The 20,065-nt window shown below is 38.4% G+C and overlaps 1 protein-coding gene across 1 annotated transcript in view; it reads left to right on the top strand.

The window, feature by feature from the left end:
• Positions 1–20,065, top strand: part of LOC122794934 (adhesion G-protein coupled receptor F3-like) — a 190,830-nt gene that overhangs the window by 55,646 nt on the left and 115,119 nt on the right. The window contains exon 3 of the mRNA XM_044063529.1: positions 6,685–6,903. Within this exon, the coding sequence (XP_043919464.1) occupies positions 6,685–6,903 (219 nt within the window). The remainder of the gene's footprint in view (positions 1–6,684; positions 6,904–20,065) is intronic.

The following is a 20,065-nucleotide window of genomic DNA, read 5'->3' as shown; positions in this document are numbered from 1 at the left end:
GTCCAAATAAGTCCTAACCCCTCTATGTTCTGCACTGATAAGGTCCACCCTAGAACACAATTCCCATTTTAGGATGTACCTTATTAAACATATTAAGCAGTTAGACAAAGCACAAAGGTCCCTGACAAAAAAGATCATGGGAATAAAGGACCTAATCTATCCAGATGGGCTGAAGTTCTTGTCTGTGTACTCAGTGTCTTAACACTCCTTAGAGGTGGTCTGTGCCATGCCTTCTGGGCTATTAGGGATCTGGAAATCCAATGCCCCTTGCTTTTCCACAAATCAAACAGTACTGTAAACACGAGAACTAGAGATTTCAAAAGCAAACTAAACAAACAAAGCAAGTTGTTAATGAGCAAACATGTAAAATGCAATCACAGAGATTACAGAAAGAAAAGAGGAACCCCCTGAAGAAAGGACAGTCTAATACATTTGAATGACTATCTAAAGGATTCAAATCCCCCCCCCCCCCCACCCTGGCAAACCCTTCATCCTTGCAGAAAGTCTGAACATCCATTTCTCTCATTGGTAAAACATAGTTTCAAACAGATTGGTCATGAAAGTAATTTTTCAAGATTGCAGATGGCATAGGGAGTTCCCCCTCCTTTTCAAAGATTCACCCCATCTTTTAGAAAAAAAACTCTTTTCTCTTTTTTCTCTCCTATTATTCAGCTTATGTCTTAAATGGTGACAGAAGCAGTCCCTCTTCCTCCTCAGCTAGGAGAAGAAGTTTATTCAGGAATGTCTCTAGTGCAGAATATGGAAGATTCATGGAGGCCCTTTCTAGATCTTTCCTTTCTAAACTTGTTTTTGATGGTGAGTAAGTTGATTAAATAAATAATGGAAAGGAGACACATTTGTCACAAAGTGATTTCCCCTTCCGTGGAACAAACTGCCTCTTCAGATCAAATAATGTGACACACTGTCCCTGTTGAGAAGGAATTAAACAATTGGATGGGTATTCATAACTTCACCACTGGTATGACTGTCCTAGTACTCCCTGGAAAATGACATAATTGTACTGACAAGGTGTAAGTGGCCACACACTGCCTATTTGCTGAGTACATAAAATGATTCTTTGATTCTACAGAAAAAATAATAGCAAATGGGTGTGGAGTCAGAAAAAATGAGTAGTATGCTTAAATGAGTTTTTGAAATAAAATGTGCTGTAGCTCAGTAAATTAAATTTGTGTTGCAAAACTGAAAAAGGTACCATTCTATTGCTTACAGTTGAAATGTCAGGATTCCTCACTATTACCGCAACCTTCTTTCAAGCAGAGCTGAATCATTCTTCATATAATCCATCTTGCCTCTTACTCCTCCAGCATCAGTAGTATTCAAGGGTAATTGTTTAGAAAACTGGAATCAATGGTTACAGAATTACAGTATTTCTTCTGGAACATACAAGTTAACACACTTGCATGCTACATTTAAATGTTGCTTCCTAAAAAGACACTATTACAGCTCAGCTGTCAAGATTAGCAGAGAATGTCCACATTTTTGCCTCATATTTTTGGTCTGCTCCTCATAAAATTTGTACTTTTCTGGCAAATCAATAAGGGTTGAAGTCAGTAAATATTGACAGACATTTCAGTTTCAGACTTCATATCCTTCAGAAAAATGAATGCTAGTAAAACCCATTATTCTAGCAACTTTCTAAGCTTATAAAACAATATTTAAAATCTGTCCCTAATTTTGGGCCTTTGCCCCTTCATTATTTTGGCTCTATCCAGATTTCTTGCAGGGTTGAGAGGTATGCAACCATGCAGTCAATTGCAAATAAAATCTGTCATTTCATATCTGGTTCCCTTAGATGCAAATGCCATTGCCTTACTATCAAGAAGGCCAACTTAATCCCAATTAAACAAAGAGATGACCTCCGACTAGGAACACTACCAGTTAAGTTAGTACGCCAGAATACACTTACTCCTTGACTTGTACAGTAAATGTAATATCCTACATCCAATCTTGCAGCCTCAGAGGTTCCCCACAATCAGGGTCCGTATTGTAAACACCTATAACAAAATACAATGCACTAACTATAGTTTCTCTTTATTAGCCCCGTAATTTGGCAAGTACTGCCTTCAGACTTATAACAACTCTTATTGTACACTAAATTCAGATTTCAATTCAAAGGCATTTCCACAGTCTCAGTTAAAGCCACATCACATAATTGCCTCATTAATTCATACAAATCATTCCCTTGCATAATCCCCTCCAATAACACTCAATGTAGACTTCAAGCGTCCTAAGTATGTAAATAGCCCATCTTTCTTCTTATTCTCTTAGACTTTCTATAAACTCCTCCTCCCTGTGTTTTCTACCATTTCCACTGTTTCTGCCTTTATATTCATATTCTGTTTTTGATGCATACCACATCTGAACTTGTACAATGCAATACTGATATGAATACAGCTTTACCTAATTTTGTGTGTTTACTGCCAGCCAGAATGTACCCTGGCTAGGCCTGAAATTTGTCCATTTTTATCAGTGCTCTACCATGGTAAAATAAATAAATAAAATTAAACATGAGTTTAACTTGTGAGAAAATAATTTCATACACTGGAGTAACTGTAAAACGTATATTGATTCAGTAAGTAGAACATTACTTATGTTCCATTTCTTTCTGTTTTTTGAGCAGCACAGCATTATTTCTGTCCTATGTTATCAGTATATTTTTGGCATGGCTGAAAAAAGTGAAACACACACACACACACACACAAAAATAGATAGATAGATGGATAGATAGATAGAAATACAGACAGATAGCTAGAAAGAAGCTATATCTTTCTTTATCCTAGCTGAAAACAATGCTATACTTTTTCTTCAGAACAACAGACTGACAGTAAAGACAAATATAACTAATACTGTGAGGTGTTAATGTATGCAGAGCAGAAGTAATAACCAGAATGCAGATGAATTAACTCACTGAGCATATGAAATGTAAAATTAAAATGAAGCTACAATCTGTCAGTTCTGGATAGAATAATTCTGATAAGGAAAATTACAGCGTGGTAATTTAGAAGTGCTTCAGCCTCAGCAATAGCAAAGAAATCTATACTTTACATGAGAAAGATGAAATAACTACCTAACTAAGAATCAAATAATAATATCAAACTATGACTCAGCAAACATAAGCTACTGAATAACACACTTACTGACTCTGTAAGGCAATGGCAAGCACAGTAAATACATAGGAAAGAGAATGAATGTGTACATCATACTGAGTCTGTATAAATTAACGTCTTTAGTTATTTATTTAAAGAGTATGCCATTATGCCCCTGCACAGATTAACTTCTCCTTTAAATTAATATATCCTGGGTGGTGCAGTGGTACAGTGGTTAGCATTATTACCTCACAGGAAGAGGTTTCCTGGTTGGATTCGCAGCTGGAGTCTGCATGTCCTCCCTGTGTTCATGTGGGTTTCCTCCCACATTCCAAAGATATGCATCTGGAGTGCTTCTCCCTGGGCCTCTGCTAAAAATGGGCTCTTTCCCAGTATACAAATGTTAAATAAATAAATCCCATACCACGTAGGGTGTAGTAATAAAGCAAATCATGTAGGGGCATACACTTAAGTAAATATGACTACAGAGATATTCAAATAAATATCTTTATAAACATGTGCCTCTGGAAATAAAAAAAATAATATATAATCACAAACAGGTTACCAAATTAGTCTGCACATTGTATACACTTAAAATTTATTCTGCAAGATAATGTTATGTGGAGAGGTGAACCTCAAACCTTCCACTAACAAAGTTGCTGATTGATTCAGTGATCAGTGAGGTGTCAGCAGACAGCCACTGCTAACATTTCTGCAAACAGCACAGACACACCTACGAGCTAGGAATTTTATGGGATTCTACTTGCAGTTTTACAGAATCTGAAATTATGTTATTCGGTGGCTAATGTTATCAAAGCAGTAGTTCAAAACTGTATGCTTCAGTTGCTGTATAGGTGCTCAGATGGGATAGCCAGATTTGAAAAGTGTTCTGTTTGGCAATCTCCATTTTGTTGAAGGTGTGCCTGCCAACAAGATAAGAAGCAGATGTCCAGTACTCAAAAGATACATTTGTAAGCCTAGAATCATTACTATTATTTCCTCACATTTCCATGTCTTAGGAAAAAAAAAATAGACATAAATGTTTTTCAAGAGATTAATACAAAAATAAAACTTTTAAGCTGTAGCAAACAGCGTTCTACAATGTAGCAAGCATTTATGGCAGATTTGACCACATATGGAGTGCTACGGTACTCGGGTTTAACAGCAAATATAATATCAACTTTTAAAAGCTTTTATGCATTAAAGAGTGATCACAGTCAGCCAATCGCACCCCAAACACTTTGGCCCAGGGCAGTTGCCTCCCTTGCCCTGCCCTAGCTATGCTAAAATCTGTCATATAAAAATAATTGACAGCAGTGGACAGCTATAAAATGGAATGCAAAATTAAGAAATTTTTAATTTTGTTTATAAGGATCTCAAAGTTGAAATACTTTTATAAGATATCTTGTAAGAATAAAATATACAAATACCTTATGCGAGAAAGGAATGTGAAAATAAACAGATGTGTGGAAAACAAATATATACACACATACTGTATATATCTTATGTCTAAATGTAAGAAAACTATATGTTATGTGCATATTAAACTACTGGTGCTGAAGTGTGTGTTGAACTGTATGTTCTGTAGTGAGCTTCAAGAATGTAACCACTGTGTACACTACTGGAAAGGAACAGATTTAACTTGCAAACTCTAAGACAATAAGTGAAGAGTTTTATGATATGTTATAAAGTTAGTTAATTCAGCAAGAAGACAGGATGCCTACAGCAAGTTCTTTCTATTGTCTGGAAACAGAAATAATTGCAGGTTTCAAATGTAAAAGTGTTTTAACTGTTTTACAACTTTCATTTTCAGGCAAACTTCTGAGAGATAAGTATTTTTGACGTAGAGGTGCTACATTTTAAGTTTCTGTTAGCTTGGGAAATTAAGGCAGGTTTCAATGAGTGATGTCATCCCAAGCTGACTCAGATGTAAAATACTACATTAATTTAAGAACTATCTCAGAGAGTGAGCCTGTGCATTTTGTATCTTGTCTTGGATCTAAAAACTTCCTCTCATCAGCATGTTTGCCTTGACAATAGCAAGTACTATATTACTGTTATTTCTTAGAGATAGGAATATAGTAAGATTAGTTTAGATGTTTTCTGTATTTATGTGAGACTGTCCTGCAATGTTGTTTTAAAATATTCCCTGTGATTCTAAACTCTGTTGTCACTGTATTGAGTTGTTGAGTATTGTCTTGTTCTTTTATTATTTATTATTAAATATATTTAAACCTTTTTAATTGCGGCTGGTTTGTTTAGAGATATTTAAGCTCTAAGAGAACTTGCATATGTATTTGGTGATACTTTAAAGAGACACTCCAATAGCTTTAAAAGTCTTTGTCACACTTACCATTTGGAATAGTACATTGCACAGTAAAATTGGTCACATTTGGTAAGGGCCTTATAGTAGCTGATAAGTAAGGGTGGTTGGTGGCAGTGATTACTACCATATAGTCTGGGTAGAAAGAGGCCATAGCTAGTAAACCTATACCAGCCTTCCCCAGGAGTGTCTGTGTGTTTGTATATAAATAAAATCTCAAAGTGTGTGTCTGTGTGTGTGTGTGTGTGTGTGTGTGTGTGTGTGTGTGTGTGTGTGTGTGTGTGTGTGTGTGTGTGTGTGTGTGTACGTGTGTGTGTCAGCTACTTCTGCAGGAACACAAAGCACTGGTTGGACAGAGAGGGTGCTGGAGGTTTTGGCTTGACCACTCTGCTGAGATCTTAACCCTATAACTGTGCCAGTAGGGAGTCTTACTGGGGATCTGGAGAGAGAGAGGAAGAAACCAGCCCCAGATTGATTGTCATCTCTGTGTGCTCTTAGGGGAAATTGTAATTTACTGTGTGCACTTGTAATCCTTCCAATATGCACGTCCCTCACTGGTGCTAGGGGTGAGGACTGAGGCTCCTTGATTACTGGGCCAGTGCAGGGGCATCACTATCTATCTATATATATATATATATATATATATATATATATATATATATATATATGGGTGTAGCACTAATAAAAAACACACCCATCTTTGACTGGCCCAAAATTTAATGTAATAATGTCAAAAACACCAGTGCTGACATGCCAATATGCACATGCTGAAAAACAGCCTAGGTGCATGTAAAATTTAAAGTCTAAAAAGCTATTTTTTTTCTTTGTAGAAGGCAAGGCCCCCACACCATCTGCTATGCAACTTCCAAGAAAGCACAAACAAGAGGTAAGGGTGTATTCCCGAACCTCAAGAATTGTACAATCTTGCACAGCTGTTTAATTGATCATATGTGATCAAATAAAAAAGCTGTTGACCAAACATACACTCAACATACTGTAGCATAGATATACATACATATGTATCTTGCATTTCAGAAACCTTGAGGGTTTGGATGCAGTTTTGCAGTTTACCAAATCAGTGACTAATAATGTTAAACTGTAAAGCCATGTTTTCAGAATTTGTGTAGAATTTTCCACAATTTCAGTAGTAAATGTATTTCCTTCAGTAAGACATTTGGATATCCGTAGTTGTAAGTGAAATTCCTTGGCACGTTACTATGTCTATTACTATTAACTTGATGACATTGCTTTCAGGAACCTATACATGTAATTTTATCAATGGATCCGTGACACACATGGTCTCTACATCTGTTGACATAGACTTGCTACCAGAAGTAATTACAACATCGCTGCTTCAGATAAACATAATAGATAATGCTGGCAAGCCTAACTCTATAAGCTGCTGTGTAAATGCTGATGGGGAGAACTATACGATAGCATGGACTAGACAACCTGGTGCAAAACAACTATCAGGTAATGCTTTTAAGTGTCATTTTGTTTTCTTTTGGAGTTTATTGTTTAAAGAAGTACACTTTCATGAAGAGAGACTAAATATTCATTACAATAAGACAATTATGAGTGTTAGATAAACACTGTGTAAATGTTAAACCATAAAATGAAAAAAAGATATCAAGATGTATGAAATGTAGAAATTCAGGACAATTGGGCTATCACTGTAATAGGTAAGACTTGAAAATAACACCAAATATCATGGAACAAAAAGTTTTGGTCTACTTATAATATTTGAATGCTCTGCTGTTGTCTGCCCATTTCACATTTTCATATCATACTACTGACAAATTCAAAAACTCTTAGAAACAACAATGAAATGACAATGCATTATCAGACATAAAAGAAATAGTCATGGGTTCTTGCATGTACACACATACACACACACACAAGCAATCCACACATATAAACAAAAATATTCTTCATGTGCATATGTGTGTGTGTGTGTGTGTGTGTGTGTGTGTGTGTGTGTGTGTGTGTGTGTGTGTGTGTGTGTGTGTGTGTGTCTATGCATCTATATCTCTGTCTAAATATATAGGGTGGCAGAGTGGTAAAGTGGTTAGCATTGTTACCTCACAGCAAGAGGTTTTCCTGTTTGGGGTGATTTCTTTGCAGAGTCTGCATGTCCTCCCCGTGTTTGTATGGGTTTCCTCTGGGTACTCTGGTTTCCTCCCACATTCCAAAGACATGTGTCTGCAATGTTTCGCCTTGGGAATCTGATGAAAATGGGTTCTGTCCTAGTCAGACTTTCCTGGTGAACAAATGTTGAATAAATAAATATATAGACATATACACAGCATATATATATATATATATATATATATATATATATATATATATATATATATATATATATATATATATATATATATATATATATATATATATATATATATATATATATATATATATATATATATACACACACACACACACACACACACACACACACACATAATATTGGTGGTGGTTGGCAAGGGCGAATATTCACATGAGTGTCAAGTGACTGCTCATGTGTGTTTTCTGTTAATTGGAGTTTCATCTGTCAGGCTTTTGCACTGCATGACATTACAGTAGGTTAAGGGAATTTGCCCTTACCCCCAGTGTTGTGCAGTCTAGGAGTTAGTATACATAATTAGCAGGTGGTGCAGGGAAGGCTTTTATACATACATACATATATGTTTAAGAATCATCCTGCAATGTTGTCTGGACCCATGGAGGCTGTGTTTTTTTGGCTTTGTTAAATGCAGTAAGGATCTGTTCCCTCATAATTACTGATAGAGAAATAGTTGTGGTTACTTCTTTGGGTATGGTAGGAGATAATGGTGTGGGGGGGGGGGGGTTCAAATGAACTTGTCAGCCAGCAGGTTTGCTATAGTTTCATGCTGGGTGTAACTGTTGCTGTTGCTGATTTAACTCAGCACATTGCTGAGCATTTACCCTGAGGTTATGAACATAATTAAAAAAGCATTATGGTTATCTTTCACCTTGGAGGCTATCTTTGCCTCATAGTTTGCTTTAGCAGATTTGACCAGCTCCCTAATGTGTTTGTTTAGATGACTTGAAATTGTCTTTTTGCACTGTTTTGTCTGTTCATGCTTGGCTTTGGAGAGGACTTTTTTTCCTTTTGTTGAATAGCCTATTTATGCTAGGGGTCCACTAGTGTGGTTTAGTTAGTAATCATAGGTTTAACATGGATGGGTACTACCTGCTATATATAGCTATGAATGTGGTTGTATAGTGCTTTTGTGTATAGCCCAGGGTAGGCTTCACTGTCATTTGGGCTTGTAGGGGCTTGGAAGTTTAATAAGCTTTCATTTAGTTTCAGATAACTGACCTTAGCAGAGTTCTTAAAAGGTTTGGAATTTGATGGGGGTTCTAGGTTAGTTGTAATACTAAAGGGGATAATTGTGTGGTCAGATCTTACCGGGGAGGAGTTAATGCATGGGAGGAGCAGCATGCACCCTTGTTTGTGAGAACTAGGTCTATGGTATTTGTACCTCTAGCTGGGGAGCTAACTAGTTGCTCCAGGCTGTTTGTGTTGATGAAGTCTAAAATCCTCTAACCAAGTGAATTATGAGTCATATAAGTCTCCCAGTTTTTGGAGGCGAAGTTGAAGTTACCCATAAATATGGTTTTAGGCTGAATGTTAAGAGATTCTAGTAGGTTTTGGTAGGAGGTGTGGTTTTTCACATTCATGCTATGGCATCTATAGCTAGCAAGGATATGAGACATGTTAGACCAGTCTAGCTGAGACATCTCTTCCCTTTGTTTTACCCTCAGCTGAGGGGTATAAAAATGCATAAAAGGTATTGTAGCCTTTGACAGCTGAGGTGCTTTCTGTGGTCTGATCCATGTTTCTGCGACTGCACTTATGTCTGTATTCTCCAGGGTGAGAAGTACTTCCAGGGAGTTCAGTTTTTTTATTTAAACTCCTAGCATTGAGCAACAGTATCTTTAGGTAGTAGTGAGTGATTTTTTGTTATACTGGAGGGTTTAACAAATTTGCATGGCCTAAAAAAAGGCATGCTAGCTATAGATAAAGTTTTTGCTAGTATCTAGAAGTCAAGTTGTGATTATTGCAAACCATCTCTGGCAATGCATCATGGTTTTGTGATCATGTCTCCCCAAGCTGACAGATATTGGATTCACTTGTTGTGACACCAGACACTAAACCAATTGCTGATTTCAGTCATTTTTGTTGGCATTGTGGCATCATCATTGGTAAGGTAGGATGCTACTCAAGGCAAGATTTATATCCTCCAAGGATATGTATCCAGCGATCCCTAATAACTACAATGTTGGGCTGTATGGTGTATTGCCTTATGGTCTTGAAAGCAGAGCTACTATGATTTTCAAAGTTATGTTTTGTGGGTGGTGCTGGATTTTTGAGTGTGTGTGGTGCCACTGAGAGATGCTTTTAGGAGGTCTTGGAGGTTTGGGTAGATTACAAGTGAGTACCTCTGCATATGTGGGTCTATGTTTTGGGTCTATATTAGATCACCGACCGCTTAAAAAAGCAAACAGTGATTAATTGACCCTATGTAAATGAAAGCTTACAATCTCGAACTGTCAGAACAGCGATTTTTTTCCTAGGGAAAAAAAAATTACTGTTCCAAAATACATACACACAACACAAGCACACCAAACAAACAGCAATCCACACACATACACCTAAAATCTTACACCTAACCCATACTAAACTATACACACACCACTAACTATCCACTTACCTTATCCCAAACCCTAACCCTAAGGTCCATCACTATCTCACACTCACCTCACCCTCTCCATAACAGTAACTCACCTAACCCACCCTAACCCTCACATCCACACAATCGCACACTTACCTGAACCCAACCCATAACTTTCCACCACAGCACTGAAAATACCGAAGCAACAGAAACAGACAACCAAATTCTTTCCCTAGGAAAAAAATTGGGTTTCTGTTGCTTTTGCTGCGTAGGGCTCGATATTAGAACATTTGAAGGTTTGAAACCTAAATGTTCTAATATAGACCCTATGTTTTTGTTCCCTAGTTCGGGTAGTGAGTATTTTGGGTGTAACTGACAACATGGTTTGCATTTCTCATGTGTTTGTGTGAAAGCTTTGCCTGCAATGACATTCTGTATCTACATCTCTCACAGACTGTTTATCTGTTCTAAAATTAAATGGTTGTCAGTGAATATTAGGCAGTTACTCCACTGCCTCAGGATGCCCATATCTACTAAACCAGAAACAAAGATGACAGGAAAGCACATATCCATTATACCAGATCCTTAGTAGATGGAAAGGAGTAAGAGAGAGTCACTTAATAGTCTAAGTGAGAGTGTTAAGTAGTATGCTATTAGATGACCTGCAGTGGACTTGCCCTCTGCACAAACTGGCAGCTCTTTGAGCAGCTGAGCAGTGAGAGACTACACAGATCATTTCCTAGAGAGAATTTTAAATTGGAGAGGTTTGCTTATATACAGGGTAGCTATGTTTGCACATACCAGCAAAGTTAGGCCCTCAGGCCAATCAGATAAACACACAATAAGCCTTCCACTAGAAGTTCCCAACATGGATGAGTTGAACCAGCCCTATGCTCCTACTAGAGTACAGAATAAAACCCTATTAATGAAAATCAAACTGGTTTTGACCTCAAATGCAGTAAAAAATGCTTTACAACACAAGGCAAAATTCATGCAGTATCAGGAATCCTTGAAATAAGTTCACTAACCCTGAAAAATGTTCCTAAATGCAGAAATATCAGCATGATGAAAGACTTTTACATGGTAAGCCCCCAGGCCATTCAGATAAACACACAATAAGCCATCTACCAGCAGTTCCTAACTTGCACAGGTTGAATCAGACCTCTGCTCCCACCAGAGTGCAGAATAAACCCGCCTTAATGTAAAACAAACAGGATTTGAGCGAAAGTACAGTAATAAATGCTTTACAACAAAAGCAAACTCCTACAGTATCAGAAAACCTTGGACATAAGTTCACAAGCCCTGAGAAATGTTCACAAATACAGAGAAAGCTGTGCAAACATAGGAAAACTTCTAAACCCACAGAACAACTTTGTAAAACTAAGAAATATTACAGCAAACTCAGGATAACTTTGGCAAACTCAAAACAGCTTTTGCAGTATCAGAGGAGGTGAGGAAATACCATAATACTGTTAAAACAACCTAATAGCAGGACAGTAACAAATTGTGTTTCTGTAATAAGGGCAGGCTGAAAATAGTGATAAATTCAACCAAATCAGTAAATGCAGCACAAAACTTAGATCAAGTGCAAAAAATACTTATATAGATTTGTAGGTCAGCAGCACAGTCTCACAAAAATGTAAGGTAAGGATTTTATACCATCAGGGTGAAAGACTTTTACACATTGAGCCCTTAGGGCAATCAGACAAACACACAATAAGCCTTCCACCAGCAGTTCACAACTTGGATGGGTTGAATCAGTCCTCTGCTCCCACCAGAGGGCAGAAAAAAAACTCAATGTAAAACAAATAAGATTTGAGCTTAAGTGCAGTAACAAATGCTTTACAACAAAAGGCACAAATCCTGCTGTATCAGGAATCCTTGAAAGTAAGTTCACAGACACTGATAAATAAAATCAGGCTTTTATTTTGTTCTATAGTAAAAATGTTTGACAAAACTAACACGATATATATATATATATATATATATATATAGATATATATATATATATATATATATATATATATATATATATATATATATATATATATATATATATGTACACACACACACACACACACACACACACACACACACACACACATATATATATATAACACACACACACACACACACACACACACACACACACACATATATATATATATATATATATGTGTGTGTGTGTGTATGTATATACGTATATATATATATATATATATATATATGTGTGTGTGTGTGTGTATCTGTGTATTGATATATATATATATATATATATATATATATATATATATATAGTTGTATGTATACACGCACGCATGTGCACACACACACACACACACACACACACACACACACACACACACACACGTATATATAATTAGATATATAGATCCCTTCATTTGAATGGGTTTTCATAAACTTGCAATTCATATGGTTGAGACCATATAATCGAGTTTCTGATAACTTGAACATCCAAAAACAAAAAAAAAAAAAACAAAAAAAAAAATCTAACATCTTACTTTTTTTACATTTTGCAGGGGAAAAGGCCCCATGCACCCCCACACCCCCTGCAAATTAAATATGCCAACTCTGAGATTACACTACCATGAAGAAACGGGAGAATTTCACATTCCACACTGTACAGTGATCTCCATTCAAAACATTCAAGTTTTCAGAAACTCGATCATGTGGTCTCAACCATATGACTTTCGAGTTTTTGAAAACTTTATCATCTGATAGGGGTCCATAGATATATATTTAGATATATATATATATATATATATATATATATATATATATATATATATATATATATATATATATATATATATATATATATATATATATATATATATATATATATATATATATGGGTTACCTTAATTTGACTGAAAGCTCATTTGACTTAGACCAAATGAATGAAGCTTCATTTCATTGATGATTCCTTTGACTGACAGTTCATTTGACTGACAGTTAGTACTGGCATTGTCCACAGCACTGTAAGACAAGTAAAAGGAATATGTCCATTTCCCCACTGTAGTGTGACCCTGGAGTTAGTATATATAGTTAGGGGGGTGTCGGGGCACAGCCCCCCACTTACTTTGGTTTTACTAAACAATATAAAACCAAAAGCAGAGAATACAACATGAAACTAAGTGTGGGGGGCTTTTCCCCCACCCCCCTAACTATATATACTAACTCCAGGGTCGCACTACAGTGGGGAAAAGGATGTATTCCTTTTACTTGCCTTACAGTGCTCTAGACACTGCCAGTACTAATTGTCAGTCAAATTAACCGTCAATCAAATGAAGTGTCAGTGAAATGAAGTTTCAGTTATTTGGTCTCACTCAGATGAGTGTCAGTCATATGAGCTTTCAGTCAAATGAAGGTAACCCATATATATATATATATATATATATATATATATATATATATATTTATGGTCATCTGTAAGAATTATCTCTCACATCATACTATTGAAACAACTTCAAAATGGCCTTCTGCAGGTACAGCACTGGCTGAACAGCAAACAGCATATATAAACTCCGTGTTGGATGTGATAAGTACATAGCCCTATAGTATAGTACATACATGCAATAAACTACTGCTCAATGCCAAAAAACTAAGTCTGTGTTATCTGTACCCATAAAGGATTTATCCCCCAGGCCTTTAAAATCCTTGACTGTGATACCATTTCCACTGAAACCACCACCTCCTTTAGATATTTTGGGGTCTAGCTAGACCAATCATTCAACTTCCATGTACTCAGAGAAAAGTTGAGAGACAGGATCAATAGTCTAATTTTTATTGGGTGAACAAAATATCTCAGTTCCTCTCACAATCACCAAAGGCTACAGTAGGAAAAGGTATCTTCTTACTCAATTTGAATCTGGTCTCCCCTTGTTTGCATTGGTCTCTGTCAAAAATACTGTTACCCTTCAGTTCCTTTCCAATAAAATATGTTGATTCTTAGATACCTCACAATGGCATGACCACCATTGTTTTATTCTTTCAAAGGCTATTTTGCTTCCAATGTAGGTCAGATCAAATATTCTTCTTTGTTCTTTCTTCCAAACTTTTTACTGTCAGTCAAACCTATAACCTAAGAAGCCAAGCCAGGTCTGATCAAATCCAATAAACCCCTTTTCTCAAAGTGTACTCTTCTAACCATTGCTTATGTGTACTGGCTCCAAACCTATGGCAGTGATGTTTTCATGATTTAACTTATTACACAATGTGCTTCATATTCAGGCCACAGTTTCAGCAGTATTTATAAAAGCAGTTTGAATGCAACCATGTACCTAAATGACATGTCACATAAGCCAATATCTCCAAATGCTTAGTGCCTATACCTCTCATGTACCTGATCTGTCTTATTAACTCACTCATCCTAAATTGTCATTCAGCTTACCACACCAGTACCCAGTATCCAGAACATATAATCTAATCCTGTCTTTCATCTTTCTGGTGTCTATTAGCTTTTCTAACCAAACGACTACTATGCATATCACCACAGTTTCTACCAATCCTACATTCACTCTATTCTCCCTTTTCTATTCAGGCTATGTAACTCTATAGTTTCATATGTTCATTGGTAAGTACTAGGCTATCTGCCCGAGGGCATCTATAAGCCTATCCAGAATGTGTTGGTTTTTGCCGTCCCCTTAGATTAGTTCCCTGTGCCTCCATCCAGCAGAGCCATTAGTTCCCTGTGCCTCTGTCAGGCAGAGCCACTGCAGTGATTCACTAGGTAAATTTTCTGTTTCCCATCGACTCGTCAAGGTTTTTCTTGAAGAGTGTTACTGAGGGGTTCTGCCTAATGTAGATTGGAATCCTGTTCCAAAGCATGGGGGAATCTCTGGGACAGGAATCTATCCTTCCAGCACATCCTATTTATCATTGTGGTGAGGTTTAGATCCCTAGAGGTGTGGCTCTCTGGGATTTTTTTAGGTGGACCATGTCCATCAATTCTGGGTTGGACATGACCTTGTATGTCAGGTAGACATCACCTCTGAGAAAGCGGTATGCAACCAAGTACAGCTGAAGTTTCTTCAGTCAGGCTGCATATGGCATTTGTCTGTGGTCAGTAATCCTCTTGGTGAGGTACTTCTGTGGTCTTTCCAGCTGTTGCATGTGTCTTGTAAGGTACATCCCAAATGGGGCATTGTACTCTATGATGGGTCTGATGAGTGATGAGTAGAGGGGCACAATAACCTCTTTTGTTCTAGATGCGAACTCTTTTGTGATTAGGTGGGCCACATAGAAGGATTTTCTAACCACCTTGGCAATATGATTATCAAAGGAGAGATTACTATCTACTTGGGTCCCCAGATCTCTTATTATATTTTCTGCATCTAGGGGACTACCACGTATGTGGTAGTTCGTGGGTAATTTGTTTTTTCCAAAGGGGATGACTATGCAATTTTTGGCATTTAGCTTGAGGCCATGATTTTTACACCAGGTATCCGTCTCAGTGAGACCCTTCTGGAGGATGTCTGTATTAGCCAGAGAGTCAATTATAGTCCCCAGTTTGCAGTTATCTGTGAACTTGGTCAGTCATAGTCCTCCTGTGTTTGCCTGTACCTCTGAGAAGTATATACCGAACAGGAGGGGTCCCAGGACTGAGCCCTGGGGGGGCGCCACTTGTAACCGGTTTAGAGTCGGACCTAGAGCCTGCAACTCTCACTGTGTGGGTTCTATCTGTGAGCCAATTGGCAATCTATCTCGTAATGTAGAGGTTTATGTTCAGGCTGGTGAGTTTGTTTATAATACCAGAATGGGGAATGGTGTTGAAAGTCTTTGCCAGGGCTAGGTATGCTGTGTGGACCTCCTTTCCCTCAACTAAAGCCTTGGTAACTGTCTCAAAGAAGTCCATCAGGTTTAGAAGGCATGATCTGCCCTTAACAAAGCCAAACTGGGTAGTGCCCAATGTTTGGAGGTTCCCAATGTCTCTGTTAATGAGTTCCATGATGATGCACTCCGTAGCCTTACAGACCAGGCTAGTCAGGCTTATAGGGCGATAGTTCCCGGGGTTCGTTGTGGCTCCATCTTTGTGGAGCGGGATAACAGTTGCTGTGCAACACTCTATGGGTACGTAGCCTGTAGAGATGCTGATTTTGAACAGTGTGTTTAGGTGAGAGGTTAGTTCATTTTGGAGCTTGTGTAAGACGCAGCCTGGGACACCAGCCATTCCAATTGAAGCTGTGTTTTTGGCTTTGGATAGGGCTGTTTTAACCTATGTGTCAGTCATTGCTGGGGCTATATATTCTTCTGGTATGGTTATGGGCCCTTTGGGGGCTGAGAGGGGAGTGAAGTTTGCACTAAACCTGTCTGCCAGAATGTTGGCAATATCAGTCGGTTCAGTGTATTTTGTGCCATTCTGCACTAACTAAGAACAGATCTGAGAGTTTCCACTTAGGTTCTTGACATAGCTAAATAACGCTTTGTGGTTATCTTTGGAGTCCTTGGAAATTTTTCTTTCGAAGCTAGCCTTGGATGATTTTATGAAGGATCATAGTTTCTTGCTGATACTGATCAGGGATGTCTTCCCATCTTAGGATTTTACTCTCTTCTGTACTAGTTTCCTCCTTCTGTTGTATAGCTTGTTTATGACAGGGGTCCACCAGACTGGTTTCCTTTTCTTGGAGGAGTGAGTCTTGGTTTTGCTTGAGATAGCACGATCCATGCATTCTTGCTGGTGCTCATAGAGTGCCTTTGTAAGGGATTCAGCAGCTTGGACAGCATTTTCCTTTAGCATGGGGGCTGTGAACCTTTCCACCTCGGTCTTAAGTAATGTGAAGTTTGCTTTTGAAAATTTTTTCATGGTGGTTTCCTTGACTGGGGGTGGGGGTGGAACACCGGTCATCCATGTTGGTGATGACCAGGTCCAATATGTTGTCACCTCTGGTGGGGGTGTTGACCAGTTGATCCAGGGCATTCGAGTTTATAAATGCTAAGAAGCATTGGGCAAGGGAGTTAGTACTTGAGTAGTTGTCCCAGTTAATGTTTGGGTAATTGAAATCACCCAATATTAGGGCATTTGGTAGGACCTTCATATTTTCCAGTGTCTCCAGAAATGCGGAATGGGGGTCCTAGGTCATGGTGGGTGATCTGTAGCAAGCTACAATTTGAATTGCAGTTTTGCCCATTGTTAGTTGCACATGGATGATCTCTGAGGCATCGTGCTGCACCACTAACCCGGAGGTGTGGGTATCCTTGATGAATATGGATACACCCCCACCTTCTGTGTTTCGGTCCGGGTTCTGTGGCCAAAAAGTATGATATGAGTTATAGCCTGGTAGTGCTGGGGTGCTCTCTGGAGCCTTAAACCAGGTTTCTGCTACTGCACAGATATCGATGTTCTCCATACTGAAGAGAGCCTCCAGTGCATGCATTTTGAGGTTTAAACTTCTGGCGTTGAGTAGCATTACCCTCAGTTTTTGGTTACTTGTGCTATTTATGGTGGTGGGTTTGTCTTTTGAGCCTTGCCTAAAAAAGGCACTATGGGAGTGGCAAACACCTTGGCCAGTATTCGAAAGCCTAAAGATGACAGATGCAAGCCATCTCTTGCGAAGCAACATGGCTTGTCGAGCATGTCATCCCAGGTGGACAGATACTGGATGCCCTTTGAATGACACCAGAAATGTAGCCAGTTATTGAAATTGATAATTTTTTCTTTATACTGTGGCATCATTCTTGGTGAGGGCAGGATGCTTCTCAGGGTCAGGGTCATACTGGCCTGGGCTATGTGATCAGAGAGCTCTTCCATGTCTCTTTTTATGTAGTCCAGGGAGGTATGTCTCAGGTCATTCACACCAACATGAACAATGACAGACTCATATCTGTACTTGTTCTGGAGCGACCTGAGTGCTTGGGATATGTGGTGGATCCTGGCACCCAGCAGGCAGCTAACTGTAACCTTCTCCTTGTCCAGCCTAATTAGTGGGATGTCAGTGTGCCTGACTATAGAGTCGCCTATTACTAGTGTACTGGGTATGTTATTTTGCATTAAGGGCTGTGATTGCATGGCACACTAATTGTGTGAAGTATGTGTTTCATGGTTTGTGATGGGGTGTGGAGGTTGCTTGGGTGTCTGCTTTGGAGGTCTCTGTTGCTTTTGCAGATTTTTATTTAGAGCCTCCGAGTATGTTTTTGTGTGTTTATGTGTGTTATTTGCCGGTGTTGGTTTAGTAGGTCTATGTGAGACTGGTGGTGTGTTGCAAGTCCCTTCTCCTCTTGACTGTCAGTTCCAGTCTTGGGTTGAGAGAGCTTTGCCTCCAGTTTGGCTGTATAATTGCATTTCTCGCATATATTAATGTTTGGTGGTAGGAGGTGAGGGTTGTCTGTGTACATGAGGCAGTTGTAACATTGCCTCAAAATGCCCAGATTCTCCAGTTGGACTAGAGAGTACAACTGCAACTGCCCTTTGGACATGCCTATGAGAACTAGTTGGTCAAATGTTTGGAGTATCAAACATTTGTAATGCGGGAAGAGTCAATCAAGAATGCTTCCATTACTTAGTGCAAGATCACAAAGAAGTGGAGGTCTGGGACATGGCCTTTTCCCCACTGTATTTTAAAACTAATGTTTTTTTTTTTATATCAGTTAACATAATTAGGACTTTTGAAATTAAAATGTGCTTACATTTAGCACAGAGTAAGTTATCTACATGGTATTTTGCTCATGCAGGTGCTTGATGTGGGTCAGACTAGCAAACAAGGTTAGTCTTATACCAGTTGGTCTTATTTAGCTGAATAGGGCCTGTCCCTCAGTGGGCCCTACACTTGGCTATGGCAGGATCATTATGCCTTATATGGTTACAATATTTTCCTGAGAGATGCTACTGCAAAGGGCAATGCATTTTCCAACTGGTAGTCTTTCTCAAATAGAACGAACACGTCTTGTCATGTACTACACTAGTGACTAGTCCAACATTATTATTAACTGCAGCTTTATAGTGTTAGCTGCTCCCATCTCCATGTTTGTCAGTTGTTATTTTCAGCCCCATACTGGTAAAATTAACCATCTGGCTTTCTGCACTGCTCCAGTTGCTATCCTGGAAAAGAAGACAGTACATAATTTGAAGAATGACAGAGAGGAGCTATGTGTTTTTTCATTATCTTTTTGCTGACATTAGCTTTATGATTTGTTGTTAATGAATTTGGTTATAAGAAACAATGAGTGGAATAGCCAGTCTGAAGAGTATAAAAACAAACAGGAGAAAGTATATCAAAAATTATAGATACTGCAATGTGAGGTAGCTTCCCTGCATTAAGATTTGTGACAAAATTATAGCAATTCAAGAGTATGGCAGAGAAATGCTTACTGTAGTCACAGGTAAATGCAAAATAATCCCAGAGAAATGTGCATGTGCATGTCTGTGTGTGTGTGTGTGTGTGTGTGTGTGTGTGTGTGTGTGTGTGTGTGTGTGTGTGTGTGTGTGTGTGTGTGTGTGTGTCTGTGTGTAGTGTACTGAGTTGTGGTAGGCAGAGGTAGACATAAAAATGAGTCACTTGGTTGACTAGACTGGGGAGAGTTTGTGGTGGATGTGTATTATTACAAGCTAAGGAAACTCTGGAGTTTTTCTTATCTCCCTACATGCATGTGGGTTTCCTTAATGCTGTTGGATTTTTGCCACCTGCCAAAAGATTATGTTTAGTGATCACTCTAATTCATCCCTGTATGCAATGCTTAGTGTTGATCTTGTGACCTTGATATGGCTGGAAAAGATCTCCTTGTATTAGTCTACTTACCTAGTTTACCACTAACCCAGCTTTTTGGAGTGTCATTGACTCAACAAGAAGAACATATGCCTTTGGCGCTGTAAGATCAGAAGGCTGTGTGTTCTTCTCCCAATGCAGGTGATTGGATTAATTTCATGGAACTGACACTGCAATGTATCATAAGATGGGTGCTGCACTTGTGAGTGT

Source organism: Protopterus annectens, chromosome 2.part1 (assembly GCF_019279795.1).
Source record: "Protopterus annectens isolate FY-2018-M chromosome 2.part1, PAN1.0, whole genome shotgun sequence".
In the NCBI taxonomy this organism is placed as follows: domain Eukaryota; kingdom Metazoa; phylum Chordata; order Ceratodontiformes; family Protopteridae; genus Protopterus; species Protopterus annectens.
Note: the sequence above shows the minus strand (reverse complement) of the source record. Positions and strands in the feature narration are given on the sequence as shown.